This window comes from Passer domesticus, chromosome 13 (assembly GCF_036417665.1).
Source record: "Passer domesticus isolate bPasDom1 chromosome 13, bPasDom1.hap1, whole genome shotgun sequence".
NCBI lineage: Eukaryota > Metazoa > Chordata > Aves > Passeriformes > Passeridae > Passer > Passer domesticus.
Genome location: NC_087486.1, coordinates 15,583,754 through 15,609,479, shown reverse-complemented (window position 1 = coordinate 15,609,479; position 25,726 = coordinate 15,583,754). Strand labels below are relative to the sequence as shown.

At 54.7% G+C, this 25,726-nt stretch overlaps 3 protein-coding genes across 15 annotated transcripts in view; 2 read left to right on the top strand and 1 right to left on the bottom strand.

Moving 5' to 3' along the window:
* The first annotated feature begins 403 nt into the window (after positions 1–403).
* Positions 404–4,756, top strand: APBB3 (amyloid beta precursor protein binding family B member 3). Its single transcript, XM_064387921.1, has 12 exons — positions 404–562; positions 1,476–1,666; positions 1,989–2,065; positions 2,315–2,372; positions 2,554–2,694; positions 3,043–3,170; positions 3,325–3,490; positions 3,577–3,664; positions 3,812–3,895; positions 4,048–4,163; positions 4,253–4,435; positions 4,535–4,756. Exons 1-12 carry the CDS (start codon positions 514–516, stop codon positions 4,754–4,756), a joined length of 1,503 nt encoding a protein of 500 aa, XP_064243991.1. The 5' UTR covers positions 404–513.
* A 128-nt stretch (positions 4,757–4,884) lies between these two features.
* On the top strand, positions 4,885–6,480 carry SRA1 (steroid receptor RNA activator 1). The gene is made up of 5 exons (XM_064387919.1): positions 4,885–5,023; positions 5,217–5,342; positions 5,461–5,666; positions 5,833–5,941; positions 6,052–6,480. The coding sequence occupies exons 1-5, from the start codon at positions 4,999–5,001 to the stop codon at positions 6,279–6,281; spliced, it is 696 nt and encodes a 231-aa protein (XP_064243989.1). The 5' UTR covers positions 4,885–4,998; the 3' UTR covers positions 6,282–6,480.
* Positions 6,481–7,078: 598 nt separating this feature from the next.
* The window catches only part of ANKHD1 (ankyrin repeat and KH domain containing 1), a 100,754-nt gene continuing 82,106 nt past the window's right edge, over positions 7,079–25,726 (bottom strand). For 3 of the 13 annotated variants that reach the window (XM_064387915.1, XM_064387903.1, XM_064387916.1), the window contains 11 exons: positions 25,602–25,676; positions 24,687–24,833; positions 23,320–23,430; positions 21,686–21,835; positions 19,765–21,380; positions 14,841–15,035; positions 13,517–13,768; positions 12,252–12,427; positions 11,181–11,345; positions 7,455–7,628; positions 7,079–7,307 (listed from right to left, as the gene is read on the bottom strand). In XM_064387915.1, coding sequence (XP_064243985.1) covers positions 7,164–7,307; positions 7,455–7,628; positions 11,181–11,345; positions 12,252–12,427; positions 13,517–13,768; positions 14,841–15,035; positions 19,765–21,380; positions 21,686–21,835; positions 23,320–23,430; positions 24,687–24,833; positions 25,602–25,676 — 3,205 coding nt within the window. In that variant the 3' untranslated portion in view covers positions 7,079–7,163. Of the gene's footprint in view, positions 7,308–7,454; positions 7,629–10,231; positions 10,733–11,180; positions 11,346–12,251; positions 12,428–13,516; positions 13,772–14,840; positions 15,036–19,764; positions 21,381–21,685; positions 21,836–23,319; positions 23,431–24,686; positions 24,834–25,601; positions 25,677–25,726 lie in introns of those variants that run through there. The other 10 variants (XM_064387909.1, XM_064387910.1, XM_064387905.1 and 7 more) reach the window with 10 other exon arrangements.

Sequence of the window (25,726 nt, the reverse complement as noted above, 5' to 3'; positions counted from 1 at the left end):
TGGAGATGCAAAGCTCTTGGCCCCGGTGAGAAGGGGAAGGTAACCAGCACAGACTTCATCACTGGCTGACGGAGGCTGGACACAGGTGGAGGGAATGGGCAGACTTGGGCATGAATAGATAATGAGCATGGGATAAGCATGGATGGAGAGGAATGATGGTGATCTGTGGGGACAGGGAAGGGAATGAAGGAACCCTAAGAGCGGATGGAGGGAGGGGAACGAACCTGAGGGCACAAAGGGCTGACCTGGCTCTGCTGTCTATCGCACTGAGAAACCTTTCCAGCCCCCAAAGCCCCTTCCCTCCTCAGGATCCCACCCTCTGCCCCGAGACACACCCCAAGGGCCCCGGACATCCCCGCCCTTTCCCCAGCTCCGTGCGGCCGATCCCCCGCGCCCCCCCGGCTCTCCCAGCCCCCGCCCCCGGCCCGCCCCGCTCCCGCCCCTCCGCCGCAGCCGCCGCGGCTCCGGGCCTGGGCAGGCGGCGGCGGCGCCGCGCCGGGCGGGCGGGGGGCCATGCTGGGCAAGGACTACATGCTGGCCATCGTCCTGGTCAACTGCGACGGTCAGCGCGGCGGGCAGGGCGGGCACGGGCACGGGCACGGCCGGCGGGCTCAGGGGCGGCTTGCAGGAGCGGGGACGAGTTGCGGGGCCGGGGTCGGGTTATGGGGCCGGTGCCGGGTTGCGGGGTCCGGGTCGGGTTGCGGGTCCCGGGTCGGGTTGAGGGTCCCCGGTCGGGCTGCGGGGCCGGTGCGGGGTTGCGGGGCCGGGCCCCGAGGGTGGGAGCGGCGGCCGCGCCCGGCGCTGTCCGCGGTGCTGATCGGAGCCGCGGCGTCCGGCCCGGCCCGGCCGCTCCCCGCCCCGCCAAGGTCGCCGGGAGCCCACCCGCTCCGGGGGCACCTCCACATCCAGGTGTCCCCACCCTCGCAGCCCCGCGCGGCCCCGGCCGGTCGGAGCGCGCCGCCCCCGCGGCCCCGGCTCGCTCCGGCCGAGCTGCGCCACGGGCTCGGGTCGGTGCCCGCGCACGGCTGGGGCTGCGGGGACACGGCCATCGCACCCTCCGGCTGCAGCCCCCGGGGCTCAATCCTCTGCCCGGACCCGGCCTCTGTCCCGGCCCCTTTCCCGGCCGAGGGCAGGGGCGCTGGGCTGGCGGCCGCGGGCCCAGCCTGAGCCTGGGTGCCCCGCAGGGCTCCCGGCCTGGCAGGCCCAGGCTGCCCCTGCCCTCCGTGCCCTGCCGGGGCTCCGCTGTCCCCCCGGGAGCCAGCGAGGCAGTTCCCTGCACCGGGGTCTGCTACTGCTGCAGCCTCGCTGGCATCGTGCCATGTTCCCTCGCCAGGCTGCTCTCCCGGCCCATGCACCCAGCCACGCACCCAGAGGCCGCCGCAGGACCCTTCTGCTGCTGGGCAAAGCTGTGGCTCCTCAGGGCAGCTGGGGAATCCTTCTCCCCATCCCGTATCTCACACTGCCTCTCTGCACAGACAACCTCTGGAGCGACCAGAGCCTGGAGACAGACCCTGACCTTCCCCCAGGCTGGAGGAAAATCTGTGACTCTCTGGGTACCTATTACTGGCATGTGCCAACAGGCACGACACAGTGGCAGCACCCTGCACGCAGCACCGGCCCAGGAGGGCACACGGAGGCTGATGGAGATGAGACACTCCAGGGAAGGGTAGGGAATGTGGGCAGGGGTGTGAGGGCTGGTGTTGGATTCCACCCCTGGCAGAATCCTGCTGAAGGACCCTCTGGGCATGACTGGTCCAGCCTCCCCTTGGAGCACCCTGTCTGTGTGACCCTGCGGTCCTGCTCAGCCCATTCATGTCTGGGGTTAAGCCCTTTGAAAGGCTCCAGCAGGCCCCATCCTGGAGGGACTAGTTGGACTCAACTGTCCAGGACACTCACAAGCTTGTTGCAGTCCTGGGAGGGAGGGCTCCTACCTGGTGCCTCCTGCCTGTCTCTCTTGCAGCCATCACCCCTTTCCTCTTCTCTCCCAGGAATGCCAGGGCCCTGCAGGGAAGCACTCGGCGAAGGACCGGCCCATTCCCAGCCCCATGGCCTCGCTGTCCCGGAGGTAGGGCTCTCCTTGTGCTTTGCTGGCTTGTTTGTGGGCTGCCATTGATCCCTGAGCTGTGCTGGGCCCTGGTGCTCCCCCCAGAGCAGCCCCCCTGCTGAAACCAGCAGGACCATGCTGGGCATCCCCATGGGATGCTTCCCAGCTGGTGGCATGGGGGTTTGCTGGTTCCAGAGCATCCTGATGCTTCCCTGGGTGCCGCAGGAGCACGCAGAGGGAGCTGCCCCTCACTGCCCCATCCCTCTGCAGGCACTCACTGTCCTGGCATGGGGATGACTTCCAGCACGGCGCAGAGCCCGGCTCCAAGGTACTGCACCCGCCAGCTCCACTGCCGCATCGTGGGCTGTGCTGGCAGAACAGGAGGAGGGTGGCAGCTGGCAGGGACATGGATGGGAGCCAGAGCAGGGGTGACCACTCTGGCACGGTGAGGCGTGCGGGACGGAGGGGGCTGTGCCAGTGGCACTGAAGCCCCTCGTGTTGCTGCTCAGTGCTTTGCTGTGCGCTCTCTGGGCTGGGTGGAGATCCCCGAGGAGGACCTGGCACCTGGCAAGAGCAGCATCGCCGTCAACAACTGCATCCAGCAGCTCTCCAACAGCAAGGGCCAGGGCTCTGCGGAGGGCCAGGGCGAGGTAAGAGCCTGGGATGTGCTGCCAGGCAGGGTCCCACCCCAAGGCCGCTGTTGCTGAGGCTGGACTGTGCTGAAAAGGGAGCAGGTGGTAGAGTCACCTCTCCACACAGGGCATCCATCCGATGGTCCTGGCTGTAGAGCAGGTGGGTCTGACAGGGCTGTTCCTTGGGGACAGAGCCAGGCTGCTGGGTGGGTCCCCACACAAGGGAATGGTAACTGGGAAGGGCAGGGCTGACCCCACAGCTGGGGCAGAGCAGGCTGATGGGGAAGGGGTTTGCCTGCACAGGGGCTGGGTGCCAGGGATGCCCGGGCTGTCTGCCAGGCTGAGGGAACCACTGCCCCTCTGCAGGGCCAGGACCTAGTGATGATTCTGAAGAAGGACACCATGAGCCTGGTGGACCCCCTGGACCGCAGCCTCATCCACCGCCAGCCCATCCTCAACATCCGTGTCTGGGGCGTTGGCTGCAACAACGGCAGGTGCCAGGGGCGAGGGCAGAGCTGGGGGCCAGGGGTTGGCTCTGCCCGCCTGGGGGGAGGCACCCCAGCAGTGACCTGTCCCCTCTCCTCCCTCCCGACTGCCACCACGGCTGCAGGGACAGGTAAGGGGGCACAGGGCTGGGGGGCAGTACAGGCAGGGGGCTGCCTCTGTCGGGGTCTCACTGGCTTGCTCGTGGCCTTGCAGAGACTTCGCCTTCGTGGCCAGTGACAAGGACACCTGTGTCCTCAAGTGTCACGTCTTCCACTGCAATGTGCCTGCCAAGGGCATCGCCAAGGCTCTGCATGAGATGTGCTCCAAGGTGGGACGCAGGGGCCCCAGAGGGTGTGAGCACAGCCCGGGGATCTCGGGGGTGAGGGGAGGCTCCGGGATCCCGGTCTCTTGCAGATCGTGGCCGAGCGAGCTGTAGCGAGCAGCAGGCTGCCCCGCGCTGCCACGCTGGAGCCCATCTCCGCCGAGGACCTGCCACTGCAAGGTACCGTCCCCCAGCACTGCTCCCCCTGCCCACAGTCTCCTGCGAGCCAGAGCCCTCTGCCTTGTCCGGCTGTTTCCCCGGGGCCCTTGGGGATGGGGGGACACAGCGGGGCACACAGATGTAGCTGCCCCTCTCCCGTCCCGGCAGTGGATATCCTAGAGGCGGTGAGGCAGTCGATGCAGACCTACGAGGCGCTGTACATCGGCAGCCTGCCCGTGCCCAGGGCCATGGGTAAGCGCCGCTGCTCCCCCGCAGCTGCGGGATGCCCGGGAAGCCTTGCCGTGCCGTGCCGGAGGCGGCCGGAGCCGTGCCCTGACGCCGGGCGGCTCCTGCGGCCCCCGCCCGCAGCCGGGGCCGATGGCACGGGCTGTCCCTCTCCCCAGGGATGGATGTGTTGAACGAGGCCATCGAGAAGCTGACGAGCCGCCCTGGGCGCGAGAACTGGACGCCGTCCCTCATCTACGTGTCGGACACGGCCATGAGGGTGCACCCGGCGCAGGTGGGGAGGGCACGGGGGCTGTGGCCGGACGGGCCCCGGGCAGAGGGTGCCGGGGGCTGCCGGGCTGGATGGGCCGCGGGTCCCCGCAGGAGCCCGAGGAGGCGGCGCACATCTGGGAGTGCCAGGTGCGGTACGTGACCTTCCTGGGCGTGGGCCGGGACGCGCACACCTTCGCGCTCATCGTGGACACGGGGCGACGCTTCCAGTGCGCGGCCTTCTGGTGCGAGCCGGACGCGGGCACCATCTCGGAGGCGGTGCAGGCCGCCTGCATGGTGAGCTCCGGCGGCCCCGCGGCCGGGCACGGCCGGCGCTGGCGCGGCCGGGCCGTGCGGGGAGCCGAGTGCCCCGCGCTGCCTCTCGTGTCCCCGCAGGTGCAGTACCAGAAGTGCCTGGTGGCCGCCGCGCCGGGGGCCAAGGCGAAGAGCGCGGCGGGCCGGGGCCGGGCCGGGCCGGCGGCCGCGGGGGACGCTGCCCGCGGGGCGGCCAAGGCGGGGGGCGGCGGCGGCGGGGCGGGGCCCGGGGCCCGCAAGCGGGGACTCTTCTCCTTCCTGGAGGTGTTCCGCCTCCGCCGGGCCCTCCTGCACAGCCCCTAGCGGGCCGCGCCGGGCCGGGGCCGGGGCCGGAGCCGCCGGGGAGGAGCCCCCGGCCCCAGCCCCAACCCCGAGCGCGGCCCCGGCCCCGAGCGCGGCCCCGGCCCCGAGCGCGGCCCCGGCCCCGAGCGCGGCCCCGGCCCCGAGCGCGGCCCCGGCGGGGCGGGGACAGGCCCGGCCCCGCCCCTCCCGCCCATCCCCGCCTCACGGGCCGGAAGGGGCGGGGCCGGGCGTGACGTGGCGGGATGGCGGAGTCCTACGTGAAGCCGGGTGAGGGGGCGCGGGGCGCGCGCGGCACTTCCGGTGCGGGGGTCCCGGTGCCCCGCGGGTCTGCCCGGGCGGGGACGCGACCGGCGATCGGCCCCGCCGGGGGCCCGGGGGTGGGAGCGCCGGGAGGGACGCGCCGGGGGTCCCGCCTGGCGCGGGGGCTCCTCCGGTCTCACGGCGCCGCTCGCTGCTGCAGGGAACCAGGAGCGCGGCTGGAACGACCCCCCCCAGTTCTCGTACGGGCTGCAGGCGCAGGCCGGGGGCTCCCGCCGGACGCCGCTCACCCGCCGGGCCTCCGCTCCGCCCGCGGGGGCACCGCCAGGTCAGCCCGCGGAGCCGCCTCGCCCGGCCCGGCCCGGCCCCGCAGCCGCGGAGCTGCGCGGCCGGGGCTCGCTGCCAGCCGGCTCCGGGCTGACGGGCTCGGCGCCTCTGCCCTGCAGGTGCCCCCCCGGGCCCGCCCAGCGCCCCCGCCGACCCCGCAGCGCCGCCGCCCCGGGCGCTGGGGCCGCCCCCGCAGGGCTCTGCCCCGCGGGCCGAGGGCCGGCCGAGCGCGGCGTGCCCGGAGCGGGAGGAGTGCAGCGTGTCCGCCGACGCCGTCCTTGTCCCGCTGCGGGCAGCCCTGGACGCCTGCCGGGCCGCGGTGCAGGTGAGGCCGCGGCCGCTCCCGCCGCCTTGAGCCGCGGTGCGGGACGGACGGCACCGGGGCAGCCGGGCTGGGGCTGCCGGCTTCCAGGAGAGCCGCCCCTGCCCCGGGGCTCCCCAGAGCTGGTGGGGGCACATCCCCCTCACTCCCAGCTCACCTCTGCTTCCAGAAACAAGTGTGCAATGACATCGGGCGGCGGCTGACAGTGCTGGAGGACGCGTGGGCTCAGGGGAAGCTGTCGGCACCAGTGAGGAAGAGGATGAGCCTCCTGGTACAAGGTATGGGGTGGAGCGGGCTGCAGCCGCACCAGCGGCAGGCCCTGGGGCAGAGGCACCCGCGGGACGGCGGATCCTGCTCCCCTGACGGGGCTGTGCCCCTGTCCCGGCAGAGCTTCAGCAGCAGCGCTGGGATGCAGCTGATGAGATCCACCGCTCGCTTATGGTGGACCACGTGAACGAGGTGAGCCAGTGGATGGTGGGCGTCAAGCGCCTCATCGCAGAGACGCGGGACCTGCCCACCGCCGAGACAGACAGCAGCGCTGACACCGAGCCCGGGACTGAGCCCGCGACTGAGCCCGGGACTGAGCCCGCGGCCGAGGTGGAGCAGGAGGAGCCCTGACACCAGGGACGGGGCTGTGGACTGTGAGCGGGGCAGCCCCCACCCAGGGCCACCGGCAGGAACAGGGCCCCTGCTGCTGGAGGGAGTCTGGGCACCCCCTCTGCCTCCCAATCCTCATCCAGGAAAAGGGGATTTTAATCATTGCGACATTTTAGTGGCGATTCATTATGTTTAATAAACAGCACCAACCTGCCCCCTCCCACAGTCTCCCTGAGGGTTCTGGGCACTGACAGTCCTGGGGCTCCCAGGGTCAGCAGGAGATCGGACTGCTGGGTGAGGCCATGGCTGCTTCAACAGCCTTGGCCATGTCAAGGGAAGAATGCAGCATCTGCCTGGAGCAGGCAGTACTGTGTGTCCCTGCTGCACTGGCTGGCAAAGCCTGGCCCCTCATCTGGCAGTGGGGGCCCTGCAAGCAAGACCCAGAGCCCAGCCCTGCTGCAGAGGCCGATGTTCCAACAGCCCCTGGCATGGCCAGGGTTTGTGCTGCAGCCACAGCCCTGGCTTCCATTTGGGCTCCTGCTGTCCTGGCACAGCTCAGAGCTGAGTCTAGAACCCAAGAGGGCTGGGGGGCCTCAGGGAGGCCCAGGGACAGACACATGCCTAGTCAGGTGTTAACTGTGCTGTCCTCCCCAAGTTCACGGGACGGCCTCACCAGCTGCCTCCACCACAGCTGAGAACAGACCCCCAGGCCTCACCAAGCCCACCTGCAAGGCACCCTCTGCACCCTCCTGGTGTTGCTCACCTCCCCTCCCTGGGGGCGAGGACCCCGCTGAGCCCTGACAAAGACACACACCATGTTAGCACAGGGGTTTCACGGTGTTTATTGATCAAGCATGAGCTCCTAGGCAATTGCACCAGCCACTTGTGCTAGAGCCTGAGGTGTCACACGTCCATCCCCAGCATCAGAGAGGGCTGCAGCCAGCTGGTCACGGTGCCAGCACCTCCACGAGGCCCAGGAACAGGCCCAGCCATGGCCTGGAGACGGGGAGATGGACACTCAGATGTCCATCTCAAACTGGTCTTGATCTGTAAGAGCACGGATGGACCAGGGTTAGGATGGGGCCGGCTCGGCAGACACGGGCAGGCAAAGGGAGCAGGAGCTGCAACTGGGGCCGGGTTGGGATCTCGCCCTGTCCCATGCCCTGGGCAGGGGCCGTGGCCTGGGCTGCTCACCTGGCATGGCCTCTTCGCTCTCATTCCGCCCCTTGAGCTCCTCCAGCTTGACGAGGCTGGACTGGGCCAGGGATGTGACACCGGGGGTCTGGGGCAGGCAGCAGGGAGGGGTCCTGGCCGCGGGTGAATTCTTGCACTCCAGCAGGAACTTGCGGTCGCAGATGATGCGGGTACCTGCCAAAAGCAGGGGCTGTCAGGCACTGCTGGCCCTGGCCACCCCCGCCCTGAGCACCTCAGCCCAGAGCAGGGGTGGGACCCAGTGCTCGGCCATGGCTCACGGACACATCTGGCTCTGCGGCCACCACGTCTGGCAGCCTGTGACACCCATCCTGCTCAGCAGCTACTCCCCACATTATTCCTCCCCTTCAGGATGCAGCACAAGGGGGTCCAGCTTCCCAAGGGCTACCCCATGGTGGCCAACACAGGCCACCGCTGTGCTGCCTGGAGGGCAGGGCCAGTCCTGGGGCACACAGCAAGGCCCCAGCGAGGCAGCAACAGCTTTGTGCGGCACCCTGTTCCAGGGTGGAGCAGCAAGGGCTGGGCATCCCACGGTGGGCACCCTGGGGACCCGTTCCCATTGTCCCACTGTCCCAGCAGCCACCTGCTGCTCCCTGTGGGAGGACAATAGCTGGGTTTGATGGGACATCTCCTCCAGCCTGCTGGGTGTGCAATGTCCACCCAGGGCACACGCTGCCTCTCCCCATGCTCCAACTGCCTGCCAGCAACGCCTGAGGTTGCACCAGCCTGTGTGCCAGGCCTGCCATCCCCTGCCCATCCCTCCCTGCAGCCCAGCACCAGTTCCCTGCCAGGCTCTGGCAGTGGGTGCAGCCCAGGGTTCCAGGGAGCCCAGAGCTGCTGCCCGAGGTGCCAGCGAGCCTGGAGCTCCTGCTGGGCACTGCAAACACCTCACACAGCCCACATCTGCCACGGCCCTGCAGCGCCAGGCTGAGCTCTCTCACCCCAGAGAAGCTTAACTGAAGGCACAGACAGAGCCAGTGCCCACAGGGCGGGCACCTGTGGCTCAACCCAAACATGGCCAGCTCAGGAATGAGGCACATGCTTCCCCGAGGACAGACAGCAAAGAAAAGACCTGCTCAGTGGCTGACCCAGGGGGTCAGAAGGGGCAAGAAGGACAGGTCTGGGGGAGCCCTGCCACCCAGGGCTGGTGAACTCAAGTGGGCACAGACTCTGGCATTAGTTACCCCCATGCTTTCCCTGGATCCAGGCAGCCTGCCCTGAGGGACCAGCACTGCACTCACCAGCCCCCTGGCACTGCCACCAGCTCTCTCCCCAGAAGCACAAGGCCCTGCCTCTGCCCATACCCCTCTGTAACCACAGGGCACTGATGGTCTGAACTTGGAGCAGGATCCTCCTACAAAACTTGGGGGTTTCCCTTTTCCATTTTAGTGGAGGCTGCTGGGGCCACTTGGATCTGGTGCCCAGAGCAAGTGCCCATGTCCTCAGGGAAGGAGCTGTGCAGGGAAGAACCCAGCAAGGGACCCATGCAGCAAAGAGCTGCCCACATTAGGCAGGGCTGGGGTGGCCAAGGCTGCTCCAGGGACAACCCCATCCCCCATCCTGGGTCTTGCCCCCTGGTGTCACAGAGCAGACTGTGCCACCCTCCCTGGAGCTGCAGCCCTCAGGATGGGGCAGGAGGAGGTGACACTGCTTGCTGCAGCCAAGGAACCCACAGAAGTGGGCACCCCAGCCCTCCCCTGCACCTGCCCCAGAGCACACACCTACTGCACCACAACACTCTTGTTTCCAATACAATGGCTGCTGACATGTGTCCCCTGCCCACAGCAGGGTGTTGGACTGGGTGACCTTTAAGGCCACTCCCAACACAAACCTTTCTGTGACTCATTCTCTGTGTTATCTCCTTTGGTGCTGGCACTACCACTGGGGCAGCAGCAGTTCAATTTTCTTTTTTTTTTTAAATTTTTTCCTCAAATACCAAGAAAAATATCTGAATATACCATCCAGTAGTGCTTCCAAGGTTGATTTGTCTGTGGTACATAGATACTGCTTGTGTACTTTGGGTTTTCAGTACTTCTTTATGCTTTTACTAGGGAAACTCTGCTGCTGCATGTAAGGATTTGTCTGGTTAAGGTGGAAGAAGGTGAAGTCTCCACCTGGTCTGAGATAGATGCATTGGATGAGACACTATGTGCACTGGAGTTTCCTGCTTAAGGAATGGATTCCATGTAGTTACTGCATTGCTTTGGAGCAAAAGCAGAACTAAGCACAGTCCAAGTGCAGAAAGTGGAGAACTGGGTCAGGAGTTAACATTCATCTTAAGCAGCATGCAAAAATCCTCTTCTTCCTTAAGAAAGGGCCTGAGGAGCTCTCAGCAGATTTACAGCATTACAAGAAGCTTACAACTGAAGCTATTAAATTTTCCTCTAATGAGAAGCACTTTTCTAAGATCTGCTTCTGGGCAGGTGAAGAACTCTGCATTCACCTGTCACTGTTGTCAGCCCTTCTTTGCAGCCCTGAGCAAAACCTGATCTCTCAGGTGACACCTGCCAGAAGTGCCAGAAGCAGCAGAACTAATCCAGAAGGAAAAGACCGTAACACAGAAGCAGGTTCACACCAAAAAAAGGCTCACAAGTGGCAGGGGCAAGGACTCTGCAGACCCCTGTGGCTCCAAACCCTCCCAAACCTGACTGCCCCCACGTGCTCAGTACGTGACCATGGGGAGGTGTGTCACCGAGCACGGCAGCGGCTGCTGGGGACAATAACATACAGCCCTTTCCAAAATTCTCACACACAACCTATAAATGCTGTTTGCCTTTTATTGAGTATTCAGGTAAATATTTCACATTAATACAGGCTACATAAAGTAGAGCCACTATACGACATGAAATTTACTCAGCTTTTCCTTGTAAGTCTGTAAACAATTATACAGGTATTTACCACCCTAAAAGGTCAAAATCATGTCATCAGCTAGTTCTCTGCTGCATACAAGGAGCATTCAGCAGTGTTTAGCCAAAAAGCACTAGTTTTGTCTGATTTTTAAGTTTGAAGTGGCTAAACTAACTGGAGAACAGAATCAGTTTGTATAGGTAAGTCAATTTGTTCTTATACAACGGGCAATTGAGATTCCATTGTTACAGCCCACAGAAAATCACTTAGTTAGGCACATGAAAAAATCCCCAGGGTTCTTCAAGGTCATAAAGATTCCCAAACCAGGCTAAAAAAGGACAGACCCCCTTAAATCAGTTGACGTACTTGAGATGCATGTTTCCAATGTGAGGTGCCCAGGTGCCAGGCCAAATCTACAGCAAGAAATAAAAAGACAAATCTATTATAAAAACAAATAAAGGTTCCTTTAACAGTGTTTTACCACTGAGGGAGAGCATAAGGCTTCCCTCAAAATACAACCAGACTGTCCAAAGGCAGGAGCTCTCCAGCTCTGGCCAAGGTCTGACTGACAACCTGCAAGGTGCTGAGTATGGGAATAAGCCCTCTCACTGGTAAGAGTCCATTACCTGGCTGAGCAGTCTTGAAATGCTGCTTGTTTTACCTGGAAGGTATCAATAGCACCATGGAAATTTTATGAACACATGCACACACACACATACTGTAGGGAAAAGTCATGCAAACAACCTCAATCCTAGTTTCAAAGAACTGAAAAAACCAAACGTGTCACCCAGCCAAAACTGGGTCTCACAGCACCGTATGAAGCCCCAGGAAAGCACAGGTGGGAAAAGACAGCCACACTACCTGCTGAGCATCAGTACATTCTGTCGAGTTCTGGACAACTTTGATCATGGGATTCCAGGCAGGATCTGGAGTATGGAGCCCGTTAAAGAGGGGCCCTCCTGGGCCATCTGCCAGCTGAGGGTGCGAGGGTATCAGAGTGCCGCCGTACATGGAGATGGGCAGGCCCTGTGGGGACAAGACAGCACTGCTGAGGGACATGGCCAAGGGGGGCTGTAGGACCACACAGAGCCAAGCCACCTCCACAGGTAATGTTCCACTACTGGCAGGAATCACTGGGGCAGAATGTGGAACACAGGGATTTCAGAGTTGGAGATTCCAGCCAGCTTAGCCATTTTTCTGAACTTACACCTAGCAGAGGGTGCAGCACACACAGAGTTCTCAGATGAGCCCACAAAGCCAGGCCAGCAGCTGAACACTGTGACCTCAGTGTTCCCTCCTCTCTGCAGCACAGGACAGCCACAGTGCACACAGGGCTGCACTGAGCTGACCACACTGGGTTCAAGATCTTCTCTAATTCCTAATGGCCATCTAAAATAATTCTGCCTATTCAGAAAGAGCAAGTTAGAGAGCAGCTTTTTGCAATTAGGAGAATTATTTTCCTATGTGTGAATGGCTCTGCTTTGCCATGCAGATGCCAAGACCACATGCTATGGCTCTTTCTGAAACATGCTGGGAGTCTTCTCCTCCTGCCACTTCCCTAAGGAAGGTATGTGGTATTGTGGCCACGATTTATGCTGAAAGCATTAAGCAAACTTGTAATCACCCTCAAGAGCTGGGCAAGCTCTGTGAAACATTTCCAGGAGACTGAGCTTCTGAAAGATGGAACACTGGAGAGTGATGAAGGCCTTCAGCTACTGACCAGAGAATATCTGCAACCTACAAACTCTTTGTTTAGACCTGACTCCAGGCTTGGGCACCTTTTCTGGTCAGTTCTGGGACGAAAGAACATTCAGGACTAGGGTAATGAGCAGTGGCAGCAGAGGCACACACACACAAGGTGAACAGGCAGAACAGGAGATGCAATAAAGCCAGGCCCTAGCCATTTCATAAATCCAACTCTCTGTAACTTACTTTAGAAAAATCCACAAAACTATTTGGCATAGGTTGGTGGAAAATATTCGAGGGAGCCACTATTCCAGAATCATCTCTCTCCATTGGCTGATGCTGAGAAAACGTGCCCGGGTCCGACAGCTGCTGATGCATTGGATGACTTCCCATGACAGGCTGAGACCAACCCGACAAGCCTTCTGCAAAGAGATTAGAAATGGCTGATGAAACTCACTGCAGACACTCGAGTAGAATTCAGCAGATGCACACACCTAAGGCCACCCAAAGGCACCCTGAAAACACACAGCCACAGAGGGATCTCAGGTATCCAGACAAGGGTGGAGAAGATGGGGACTACCACGAACTGCGAGCTCCACACGTCCACTGCAAAACGGCTAAAATCCAACAGAGCTCCCAACACTACCTGTAAGCACATACAAGCTTTTCTTGAAAGCACACAGCAATGCTGAGACACCAGTTAACCAAAGTGTGGAGGGCTTCACTGAAGCGTGTAACAAATGCAGGACTCAAACGTTTGTATTGAAAGTTACCAATGGAAACACTCTACACCTCAAATGCTGCACCTCCTCCTTTCCACAAAATCCAACTACCAGGAAACTGAACGTAAAACTTCAGCTGTTTCAAAGTCACTCTTTGGGAACCAAGGCTGCCTGGAACAGAAGTTATCCCATACTGTTCAAGAGTCATGAGGAAATCAGTTCAAAAACCAGCATCCACAGCTCTGTGTCCCTGGGTGCATCAGCTGCACCTCAGCTGACACTGTAAAATGTGAGTGGAAAACAAGAGAGAAAACCTGGACAGGGAGCCAACAGCCAGGCCTGGAAACCGGCCCCTTAACACACAGAAATTGTTTACTCCAAGCCCTGGATCATTCAGAGGACTCTGTACGAGGTCTCTGCACCATTTCAGGCTCACATGTGCCTGGTGACTTGATCCAGGCAGGTGAGAACCACCAGCATCAGGATGGCAAAGCACAGCGTTTCCATCGACCTGTGCTCTCCCACCACTGCCACCAGCTCTCCCCTGAGGATGGCAAAGCACAGCGTTTCCATCGACCTGTGCTCTCCCACCACTGCCACCAGCTCTCCCCTGAGGATGGCAAAGCACAGCGTTTCCATCGACCTGTGCTCCCCCACCACTGCCACCAGCTCTCCCCTGAGGATGTTCCACATGGGAGCACAGACTGTGGAGCTCTACTCCTGCTCTCCACCCTCCTTGCAAGCAGTCCCTCGGGAGGCCCGGGCGGGCTCTGTGCTCAGCAGGCTCACCAGACACGCTGTTCACGCCGAAGGACCAGATGCCGCTGTGGCCCACGGGCGCGGTGAAGTTGGTTCCCAGGGGCGTGGGCGTGACGGAGCCGCCCTGGCGGATCCTGGCCAGCCGCTCGGTCCCGATGGGAGGGGGCACCTTCCGATCCGGGTTGGCGTTACCCGTTTTTGGCTGGCCCAAGTTAGCAGGGGCAGAAGCAGCTGAGAGGGGCGAAGATGATCCTGAGGAAACTGATGGAATAGGAGATTCACCTGCTGAAAAGAGTATTTCTCTTGCTTAATTACACACAAAGTAGCAAGCGTAAATGCCATCCCACTTATTTCCCCAATATTATCTCAAAGCAAATGATAAAATGTTTTAAAGGCTTTTTTTGGCAAGTATTCAAGTTTTTCACAGAAATTCTGTCTAAGAATTATTTGAACTCTAAAATCCACATTATAAACACAAATGCTTTCAGCCATCAGAATCATGATATTCTCATGACATAGCAGTGTAGCTAAATTAATTACAAGAAAGAATAAGAAACATGGAAGAGTTTCAGGAAGAGGTGAAAACATCAGCCAAAATACCATAAATATCTAAACAGCCTGGTTTTGGTATCCACCACTTCCAGCAGAAGAGAAATCAGACAGCTTCCCAAAGCCACAGGTGTGACCCAAGAGCATAAAGTCCAGCCAACTTCAGAAGCGTCACTGACTCTCCTTGGGAAATCCAACTTCCTTTGAGCACTCATTTAAACATTTTGGTTCTTAAACCCAGAGTGGCAATGAAGTTGCATGCAGTGACATGAAAAACCTCTTCAGCTAAGATTCTGAATCAAAGACCCATATTTTCTGTAAAGCTACTTCCATGTTCTTTCCATTAGGAGGAAAACCCACTGTTATCCTGGATGAGATTTTGGAACATTTTAAGTATAATTACAGATCCCAATTAAAAACAAAACAAAAAGAAAAAAGAACAAAAAAGCAAGTATAACTTCAAACCATGGCAAACATGACATTTTCACCTAATACTGCACTTGTACTGCTTAGAGGGGAATCTTTAGCATGGTGTAATCACCTCCAGTCCCCCCCAGCTTCATGCTCTCTCCTCTCAAGAGCCTACAATAACTCATTTTTCTGCCCTAATACGCCTTTAGTAATGCTATCAGAACTAGTGGCATGGGAAAAAGCCCACAAAATAGCACAGCTTGGGATTTGCACACCATCCTCACAGCCGCTAAAAGCAATTGGAAAGCATTTTGTGCATTACTGGGTAAGTTCCCCTCAAGTTAGAAATCTACTAAAGACAATAGCTATGAATTTATAGTTAACTAAGACAGACCCATGAAGTTCCTACATGAATTTGTTGCGCTTGTCCAAGGATGTGGTGAAAAATGCTGTCTGTTAAAGCTGGGAGTCCCAACAGGCGCTGGCCCTTGAAGGTAAACCCGTGCTCCTTGTATGTTTGCTGAAAAGCCTGTCAAAGGACCTGAAGAAGAAGTTGTAGAGCTGTTGGATGGATCTAGAGAGGGTAAGCCTGAAATAAACATAAATTTGATTAAATATCTCTCTTTGGGAACCTGCTTCAAAGCACCAGAGAAAGCTAGTGCTCCAAATATAATTAAAGCATCTCATCACCGTTGGGGGCATCTGCACATGGTAAGGTGCATGATTCTCCCTCAGAAACCGCAGAGGCATTGCTGGAGGCTCTCTGGTTGGGCCTCAAGTTTTAACAAAAACAGCCATCCCTTTGGTCACTGAAAGAAAATGATCTTAGCAGGGAGGGCAGAGCAGGAAAGCTGGGAGTGGCCACGATCTTTGCTTACAAAAAGCCACACAAATCCAACAGGGATGCAGGGCTCTGTGAAAGTCCCAGGGGAATCCACCACCAGGGAAGCAGTTCTCTGCAGGATGGGCTTTGCCATCCCATAGGCACCTTCATGTAGAGATCAGAGCACGCTGTGACCACAGAGACAGGGCTGGCGTGGCACAGCACCACAGGGGAGGGGGCTGCTTCCTCCAGGAACGTGTGAGAGGAAGAGAGAGATGGAGAAAGAGTTCAAAGTTCCACAAAAATTACTAGCAAGGGTGAATTACAGTTTTTTAATAAGTCAAAGCTTTTAAGTACTTTTCCAAAATGTTGTAAAAGCTCTTATCACACGTTATTACCTGAAAGCAGAAATGGACATGGCCATATGTTCACCTGAGTTTAGGGTTTAGTTTCAAGGGCCTATTAAACAAGATTAGTTTCAAAACCATTTAAACATTTCAAAATGACCACAACCAGGACCAGCCTATGTTGCTGCAGAGTGAGGTTGAAGGTTATCTCTACACACACCCCACCACAAACAGCAGTGCTGCCAGGCAGTACCTTAGGTCAGAAACTAGAGGGGCACCTTCCAGTGCCTGGATAGTTCCTGAAAGCCAGGTCTTTTCCCCCAGTATTATCAACCAAGTCAACCTGATTTAATCCTTCCAGAAGTGCCAGATCCAACCTGCTCACATGGACAGAAATCATCTGTTGGAGTTAAAGAAGGTATTTTTCTCACTAGCCCAAAGGTTAAATTGAGAAGTCTCCCTTATAGCCAAGGACAAACACATCCCCCTGCTGCTGGAACATGGGCTGCTTAGCTGAGGGACCCCCAGCACGGGAGGACAGTCTGGGTTTGTCACAGCACAGACTCCACGGCTCTGAGGAGGATCCAGTGCCTGTGGCTCAGTGTGGTTGAGCTGAGCTGGCTGCAGCCTGTTTGCAGCCTGGCTCAGCACAGAGCTCAGGCCTGAGCCAACAGCGGCGCCTGCAGCCCAGGGCCCTCCCTGGGCATCTGCTGTGGAGCCACTGACTGGACACTGTGGCCACCCCTCTGTCACAAACCTGGCCAAAAGCCCCCTGGAGACTGATTCCACCACACACCAAACCACAAACTGCCAGCTGGCTGGCAAACCACACCAGATCTGTCCCAGGCAAAAGGATAACACAGCTGCTGGCACCCTGGGTGCCGCTGGGTTCCCAGACAGAGAGCAAGGCAGGGAGTGTGACAAAAGCAGCTCTCCTGCAGGAGAGGGATGTCCTGCTGTCTGTTGGTGGCTCAGGAGGCTGATGGGTACACAGCTTTTGGGAACACAGCTTGTAAAGTGCAATGACTGGGCAGTCAAGACCACTTCAGCACTGCTGGATATGCTCCAAGGGCTGAAGGGAGCCAGAGATGCACAGTGCAGGAGGCAGGTCACAAAGAACACTTTTTAACTTCATCTTGTCTTTCATAAACGTGGATGATTTCCTTGATGCTAAAAATGGCTATTCTGAACAATAACTTACCAAATTCTGACTGCAATAATGAGCTTCCTATTTGTGTACTTACCCAAAAAATCAGGTAATACTAAAATTTTCTGCAATACCATACTCTGCACTTACCTGGGCTATGAACTCAAACACCTCATTGTGCTCTGATGCATAACTGACCTTTTGAGAGGAGTGTATTGATCACACACAAATTCTGCTCAAAATTCAGTTTATCAAAGACCCCAGGCAGATGTTGGTTACTGCAACATTACCTGCATGTTTAGAGAAAGGGCCACAACACTTGGTTACTCTGTGTGAAACAGAGTCCAGCCATTTCATTCAGTTCCATACTCATGAGCTGCTTCCTAAGCTAGCATTTTCAAGTTTGTGATCCCTTTTAAGAAGCAAGGTCTCAAATTCCTTAAAATGCAGAGAACAGAAGTAACAAAAATATTAGTTTTGGTCTTCTTCACAGCCTCCTCTCATGGCTGGGCTAAGCCTGCCCTCAACTGCAAATTGCCAGGAGAGACCAAAAAATGTGAGACAAATAGGCCATTTCCAGAATGGATCCACAGCCAGTGAGATCTGCAGAGATACCTGTGCCTCAAAGGAACTGGTGAATAAGAGAGCTCACCCATGAAAAGGAAAAGCAGACTACCCAAACTCCACCCTGAAGTGAGAACTTGTTAAGAAAAAGCTGGTTTAAAGCACACCCAATATATTAAATCTTCACCAAATCAGTTTAGAGGTGATCCCTTAGAAATGTTGATTTGTGGAAAAATTTGCCATGGGCACAAAATGCAAACCTCTGCTCCCTCAGGTGTCCCTCCCCCAGCTGAGATCAGAGGATGGGTGTCCACCTGCTCCAAGGCTGTTCCCAACCCCTATGACCACACAAATTGCCAGGCCAGGCCCTGGCTGCTCCCTGTCCACTGTGCTGCTGCTGCTTGTCAGAGCATGAGCAGTGACCAGCCCTTGTCCCCCCTTCTCAAAATCTCATGAACCCTGTCACCAAGCCCTATGCAAACAGCCATGGGAGGGCCCAGCTCTGCCAACCCCGGGGCTGAGCTGAGGGCAAGACCCATTCCCCTGGGACAAGCTGGAGAATGAGAGGGGTGGGCAGAGAAGTCCTCAGCCTACTGTACTCACTCTTTCCTCTCCATCACACCTTCCAAACATCCTCAAGCTCCCTTAACCCCCCCGACTCCTGGGACATCTAGATTCTGAGACAAAGGTGATCAAAAGCAGTATGAAGTAAAATTACATTAAATGAATCAAATAAGGACCTGACTAATCAGTCACTTCCTGTCCAACACAATTTTAGCAGCACACTACCTATTGATAGGTTTTCTTCACTTTGCAATATCCTAATCAAACCCTAACTCAGGAAAAGTGTGTTCTGTCCAAGTATTTTTGAGCTTCAGTTGAGAACTTCACACATATCTCCCCCAAAGTGAACTGTGTAAGTTTTCCTTGGCTATCTACCTAACCTTTCTAATGGCACAAACAGATTCACTCTGTTTTTTAAATACTTACAGTCACTTAAAGATATATAAAGTATAAAAGGATATATAAAACAGAAATATAAGAAATTTTCCCCCATTACAAACAGATGATCTTAACACAAGGGAATAGCCAAATACTTTGTTGCTGTGGGAAATCCCAGTTACCCATGTCTGCACGTGCAGGATGCCATTGTCAGGGAAATCAGCAGATCCCATTTGCTGTAGGTTTCCTTTCCCAGGAATTATTTCAGCAACAGCCAAGCCTAGTTCAGAGCACTGCAGAGGAAAAGCTGAACCACTGTCCAGTGGTTCTGGAGCCTGCTGGTCTGGCAGCTCTTTATTAACAGTCTCTGATGAACAAGGTCCATTTACTTCATCTGATACATCTAATTCTGCTTACTGCACTCAGGCTGCATGTGGCACAGAGTTCCAGGCGTGCCCTTGCTTTGCAGAGCAATACAGCCCCAATTTAACAACTGAGAAAACTACAGTCATAGCACCCACCCCAGTTCTGTGGTTAAAGCCAGTAGGAGAGAAGTGCTCTGGTTTGCAGAAGTCCTGCACATCTGTCAAGCAACCGAGAGAAAAGGGAATGCTGAAGATCTTCTTTCCTTACCATCACAACTTCCAAATGCTCCCTTCTCCTTTAATCTGAAAGTCAAACTATTGACTTGTCCCAGCCCAGCATTCAAGTCCTGTAGCTCTAGCCCAAATACCCAACACACGTTTTGTGGGCAAGGATGACTGCAGAGCAAGGCTCTCCAGATACTCCAGGGCACCCCACAGCCACCGTGGCAAGAACAGAAGAGATTTCTTGAGGGTCCTTTCCAACCTAATGGGTGCAGTTGCTGTCTGCAATATAGTTTGAACACTAAGAAGACAAAAATCCTGCAGGCACAGCACAGCAAGGGCAGGGAGATCAATGTCAGTGTTCATAACCCATTTCTAGTACTTCTGTACTGAGCCTCTGAATAGAACACCCCACGCAGTAGCACACCTGTAAGCTCCACAAAGTAAGCTTATTAAAATCCCAGAGCCATACCAAGAACCAAAAGGCACAGAGAGCTCCCCCTCACTGAGTCAAGCTGGAATCTCACATACAATATGGAGCAGCTGCATGCAGTCACTGCTGCAGCTGGAACCTCCAGGAGTCCTCAGGTTTGGTGTCACCCCACACTGTGCTCCATTCCAACCCAAAACCTAAAACTGATGCTACACTACAAGCAGGTGGGAGCATTCCTGTCTCACACAGAGGACAAGCAATGCAACATCTGCAATCTTCCCAACTCCTAATAGCCTAGAAGAGCTGAAGAAAAAAAAAATCAGCATTTTTAAAGAGCATGTGGAAAAAACAGGCCATCCTCACTGCATGAGCATTCTCCAGCTGTCATTTGTAGACTATTTCTCCATCAGTATGATGATCAAAGTGCAATGGCTGAAGAAATTATTTTGTCCAGAACATGATCTTAATGACTTACCTACAGGACTAGTTGAAACCCGCTGGGAAGGTGGCCTGAAACCAGGAGCCTTGGAGTTGTCGGGATGAACGTTTTCCACATGTCCTAGCACAGAGTTATTCAGAAAAGTAGACTGAACAGTGAAAGATGGGTCAGCTGCTGCTCGGGTAGAGAGTGGACAGTCTCCCCATGCTTGGTTAGCTGGCACCTGGTTGCTATCAAAAAGACTACTAAAGTGATTGAAGAGCGTTGCTGGCCCAAAGGCAGGAGGCAATGATTTGTTTGCTGGGTTAATGTGCATCTGAGAACCGTTCATAACGTTCATGGCTGACGAAAGCTGCACTGCAGCAGGTGGACCTTGAGAAGGTGTTAAAGGAACTTGATTCGTAACAAAAATAGACTGAGGATCTTGATGGAGGTTTGCATTTGGTACCACTGAATAGAAAGAACCTCTGGACTGCATCCTGTGAGTAACTCGAGGTGCTGGTACAGCTACTTGAGGTAAGTTACTGTTGTCCTGATTATCTGCAACAACTGACCTGGGCGACGCTAAGCTTAAAGGAGCAGTTTCTGAGCTGGATGAGAAAGGCATCGACATGGAAGGGCTGATCTCAGACATGCTGGTCGGCAGAATTTCATCCTGCGCGCTGTTGAGCGGTGCGGGGCTGCTGGCGGGGCGCGTTTCGGTGCCCGCTGAGCTGCTGCTGCCTGACACACTGCAACTGCTGGCGACTGAAGCTGGCGGGCACGTGCTTGTTGGCGGCTGCTCGGGGGTGGGCACCTTCTCCTTGGATGCGGAGACAGCCGAGAACGAGTCCGCCTTCAGGGCAGAATGCTGCGCTTGCGGAGCAGTAGATGGCAGAAACGCTGCGGGCACTTGCCCGTTGTTTGGGGGGGCAGAGGAAGCTGAGGGCAGAGTGCTACAGGTGCTCGTCACAGTTGAGATGGCTGTTGCTGCAGCGCTCGTCTTGGGGACGCAGGCAAAGAGCTGCTTCCTGACCGAGGAGGGAGTCCGGTTACTGGTCACACACAGAGGCTGGGTGGAAGCAGCTCCAGACGAGGCGGTAACGGGACAACTGGACGTAGCTAACCCAGGAGACTCCGTCTGCAGAACGTTTCCATTCTGACTACCTACACGACTCGAGCTATTATGCTTTGGAGAGCTGTTTGTGCTGCCAGGGTTAACTGGTCTCACTGGGAATGGTCCCCAAGTGTTCGGTGAAGGTGAAAAGGTTCCTCCAAACTGGGCCATAGGTAAGCGAGGGTGCCGGATCTGTTGCATAGTTTGGGCAGCCAGCAAGGCAAAATGAGGGTGAGAATAAGCGAGAGGAAGAGACACTGGAAAAGATGAGCGCACGTTCGCTGGGACATTCTTGTTCAATTTGTTAGGAGGCTGGAAAGTAGATAGTGTTGATGACTGCGACGTGACCAGGGGCGGTGCTCCGAGAGGAAACGAGTTCTTGTTGGAAGCAGTCGCAGTGCTGACTCCAGATGAGAAGTTTGCGTGGATTGATTTGCTACTCGAAGCAGGTGTTCTTATATGAGTTTTAGGAATCAAGTCTTCCAGTTCCTTGGCAGGATCTTGAATAAGGGCATTGATGAGTTGCACTGCGTATCGCGTGGACTCTGTACCACCCCTAGATTAAACACAAACAGATTTATCCTCTGCAAAAGGAAACCCCACTTTGCACAACGTCCCATAGCTTCAATCTGATTCTGATCTGTAACTCTATTGTAAGTTTACTCCAATAAGTTATTTCTTAACTTCTGTGTATCTTAAGGATTATCTTTGAAGTCGACTGTCAGCATATCTTGGCAGCAGGAATGCATGTGCTATTGTAGAAAAAAAGAAGCTAAATAGATCCTGCCTTAGAAAGCAAACAAACTTTTCAATAAATGACACTGTGGAGTAACTCAAGACTTTCATTTTGAGGTACTGTACCTTATAGTGATCATTCTCTCTCCATTCTTATCTTTTTGCTTATCCACATCAATGTGGGCACCAGTGACATCTTGAATTGCTGTGATGTTGCACCCACCTCTTCCCATTATTCTAGATACGACAGAAGCTGGGACTGATAATTTCTTTGACCTATATCACAAAGATCAGAAATCTGTAAAATGCATTTCAACTTCAAAGACAGACAAAACCCCTCTGCTGTCTAACAGTGGCTGAAGTAATATTCTTAAAGGCAGTAAGTGGTTTTCTGCTGATCCTTTCTTCACCCTTTGGAGCCTCTCTCAAAGTCCCCCACTCAAGTTACTCATCATTGTCAGCACCTGACAAGGATTCTCCACTAGCATTTGTTCCACCACTATTGTAATACAGATATATGAGCCTCATACTACTTCAGAACCCCTTGTGGATTTTATCTTATCTTGGGTACCTCTCCAAAGTGAGACAAATCCTCACCATATCAACCTGAATTTACACAAGCAGGACTGCTTCATATATAAAAGTTATGGCTTAACTACTTGGACTGTTTACAGCAAGGAGAAAATTGTTTTCCAGTGATCAGCTCTGTAATACCACCTGCATCCACAACCTTTTAGTATCCACCTCTTTCAGACCTCAAGATCTGAAGTGCAGTGTCACCAATAAATGGTGGGTGAAAGCAGGTGAAGGTGTGCAGTGCTGTGATTTAGGGAGCTGCTGGGAGCCCCTGTGATGGCAGCATGGACTTGCAGGAGCAGGCTCACTGTCAGGCCACAATGCTGCCACCAAGGTCAGTCAGTTCAGGGTTTTCCTGATTCACATGGTACTGTGGGTCAGAGCAAGCACACAGTATTGGAAAGTGTCTGAAGACAAGCTCTACATGCACACAGACCTCAGCTGAGGTCTCTGGGCCACCACTGTCCCCAGCCTTTAAGGTGTGTTGGACCTCTTGCATCCATAAGCTGCTTTCAGGCTCGCTACTGATGTGAACTGGCTCAATGCTGAACAATCAGAGGGGATTCAAAGGGGTTTCAGAAATCACAGCACTCACAGGTCCCCACCACTCTGTGGAAAGGCTGCCAGCTTCACCTAGCTATTCCAGTTTTGGCAACTTGTAACTTATTCTCAGGGAATTGTTTGTCACTTAGAGGACTTAGAAGAAACCCGTTTAATTTTAATCATCTAAACACACGGAAATGTTCTAAAGTAACACCTCATGTTGCCAAGGTGTTTTTTCTTTCCCCCATTCCTGGCAGGACAACACACTACAACCCTTCCCATCCCCAGAACCCTTAGTGCATGCACCAGCTTTATCCCAAGGCTGTTTCATGCTTTGGGTTTTCTTCCCCACCTCCACTTCTAAGGCTCCCTTCTTAAGACAGACATCACAGTCACTCCCTCCCCAGACCAGAGCTCCATGCTCACCTGTTTCAAGAACACCTGTATTGCTCACAGGGCTCCTGACTGCACCTTGGTCTGCTTCCCCCCCAGCCCACTGGGGACCTCTGACAGCCACTCAAGGAGGCATTTCTCTTCCAGGAGAACCCACCCCAGTGTCCAGTCCCCTCCCACCCATCATTCACAGCCGTTTCCCTCCCAAGGCTGATGGTTTTGACCTAGAGAAGTGTCCCCAAAAGTACCTTTTTGCTCCGGAACAGCAGCGCCCTCCTCTCTGCAGCTGAAATTGCTCAATTGGTGTTGGCTGCAGAGTGTTGCTGGGGGGAGGGTCTTTCAAAACTCTGCCCACTTGCCTGTCAGGGGCAGAAGGGATGTTTGCATTGGTTACTTTGATAGACATCCCTTCTAGCTGGGGGTCACTCACAGGGAGAGGGAAAAAGAATTCTTGTTGAGACCAGGAAAGGCTTTTGCAGAAGGAGCTCCTGGGCACTGCACCCACACATCTATGGTCACCAACAATGCTCTTTGGCAGGACATGCTTCCATCAGTCAGGGCACAGCAAACACACCCTGAATGGGATGTTCCTTATGGCATTCCTCAGGAAAGAGACAGGGCAGGCTCTGGATGCATGTCTAGAACACTGCCAAGGCCAACACAAGAGCAGGCAACACCCACATGAACACTTGGGCTGAGCCAAGGAGACTCGAGAGCCCCAGGAGAGCAGAGACCAAAGCAACTCTAAGAGTTCAAACATAGATTTTCATATTAAACTGCCTTTTTAACCTTTATTAAGAACACACTGTGGTTTCCACTAATCCAAATGCATCAAGCCCTCTATACAATTAGGTTCCTTGCACATAGCCTAAAATTCTCCAAAATGAGCACCTCGTCATTGCCACTGCAGAACACAAAAGGGTTTCCTAAGTGCACTCAAAGCATCTAACATTGGTATGTTTGTGCTGTATTCCTTTTTGATAAAGAGAACAAAAAAATCCCCAAAGCCAGATGATCATTCTAGTTCCAAGCAGCAGACAAGAGAAAGGTTAGAGATACTGGGGTGTTAATGGCCATACAGTAAAACCCAGTACATTTTCAACAGAAAATATTGCTTTACAGTAAAACTTTAAATCTCACTGTATCTCTAAGCACTCACTGTCAGGTAACACGATTTTCCACTGAATCAGTGATCAATGTCAGTGCCCAAAGTACAATAAATTTTGGCCTTGAAGGGATCATTTGCCTCTCCTCCACTCACATCCATTCTGCCTTTAGTTCATGGGCAATCATCTGCTGTAGGGTTTTTCACTGCCCTCAGCTCCTTTCCCCTTTTATCTTGTCCCCACATCCTCTACTCCACTAAAGTCACAGGATGTCTTTATTTCCTGATGCCAAATACAATGTTTATGTCATGTTCACATTAAGTTAGTGAGGACCTACTACACATTAGGGCTGCAATTGGTTTTCCCAGCACTGCAAAAGCAAGCAGGATAGATTTTCCTGTAAATTAATTCTTCAGTTATATAATTTTGCTGGACATTCTGTCTTTGAGAATAATTTATGAGCTAAAAAGCTCACAGACAGTTTTAAAACATGGTATTAAAGTCTTTACCTTCTAACCACTTCTTTCCAGCCTTCTTCTCTTTTCTGGCCTCTTTTTGGACTGGTCAGATTCAGCTTTACATTTGGAGAGGTCAGAGGCAGGGAAACAGACTTATAAGTAGTCGACAAAGAATTCGAATGACCTTCACCATCAAGTCTGGGAACAGAAATGTGCTGATTACAAATTACAGAATAAAATGACAGCATACAGTTTACATTCCTGCAGCTTAAAACTAGTAGCATGAACTGTTTCCAGAAGAACCACCTCTGACAAGGAGTCAGAAGGATGCATTTAGCTTGTCCTGCTGCAGTGAACTGCACAGGACCCCAAGGACCTTGCAGCAAACCTTGGATGAAAGGTCCAAGGCAGAAACAATCTATGTTTGAAGAACAGAACAGAGACAAATTCCAATTTTTGACACTCATAATGGGAGTCCAAAACATACACACTCTAACCAGAAGGGTTGATGAATTCACTCATTCTGGATCTAACATGAATCTGGGGAAAAATAGGAAAACGAAAAATATCCTCTCTTCCCACTCCCAAACAAGTGTCTCAATCAGTGACACCAGCCCAGTCTCACTGCCCTTCTTGATGCCACAATGTCTGTGTTCTTATTGAAGCTGGCCTCTCTGTCAGCCAGTGTTCTGCAGATCAACCTCCCTGCTCTCTCCCCCCCGTTAGTGCAGAAAATGGAAAGAGAACACAAAACTATGGGGGATCAGACTTGTATTACTTAGATGTAAAACCAAAGACTACAGACCCTCATGGGATCTGCAGGTGAAATCCTGAAATTCTGATTCAGACCAGTGACCTCTTCAATGAAAACTGTTGTAAAAGTTATCAGCACATTCCCAGGCAGCTGAATGACCCTCTGAACCATCCATGTGACCCCTACATTCCCCGAGTTCCAATGACTCTCACCTCTGGCTCGACAAGGTTATATCAAACTGGCCATCAACCTGGCAGGTGAAATGCTCAGAGTCATCTTCTTCTCTCCTTAAAAGAAAGAGATTGCAAGTCAAATGAGTTAATGATGAAACCATAAA

Excerpts from the sequence above, each read along its gene's own strand:
- APBB3 (XM_064387921.1), top strand. The coding sequence starts at position 514 with ATGCTGGGCAAGGACTACATGCTGGCCATCGTCCTGGTCAACTGCGAC. Across the intron at positions 2,695-3,042 it reads CTGCGGAGGGCCAGGGCGAG|GGCCAGGACCTAGTGATGAT; the intron begins GTAAGAGCCTGG and ends GCCCCTCTGCAG. Across the intron at positions 3,171-3,324 it reads GTTGGCTGCAACAACGGCAG|GCAGGGGGCTGCCTCTGTCG; the intron begins GTGCCAGGGGCG and ends GGGGCAGTACAG.
- SRA1 (XM_064387919.1), top strand. The coding sequence starts at position 4,999 with ATGGCGGAGTCCTACGTGAAGCCGG. Across the intron at positions 5,343-5,460 it reads GCCCGCGGGGGCACCGCCAG|GTGCCCCCCCGGGCCCGCCC; the intron begins GTCAGCCCGCGG and ends TCTGCCCTGCAG. Across the intron at positions 5,667-5,832 it reads CCTGCCGGGCCGCGGTGCAG|AAACAAGTGTGCAATGACAT; the intron begins GTGAGGCCGCGG and ends CTCTGCTTCCAG.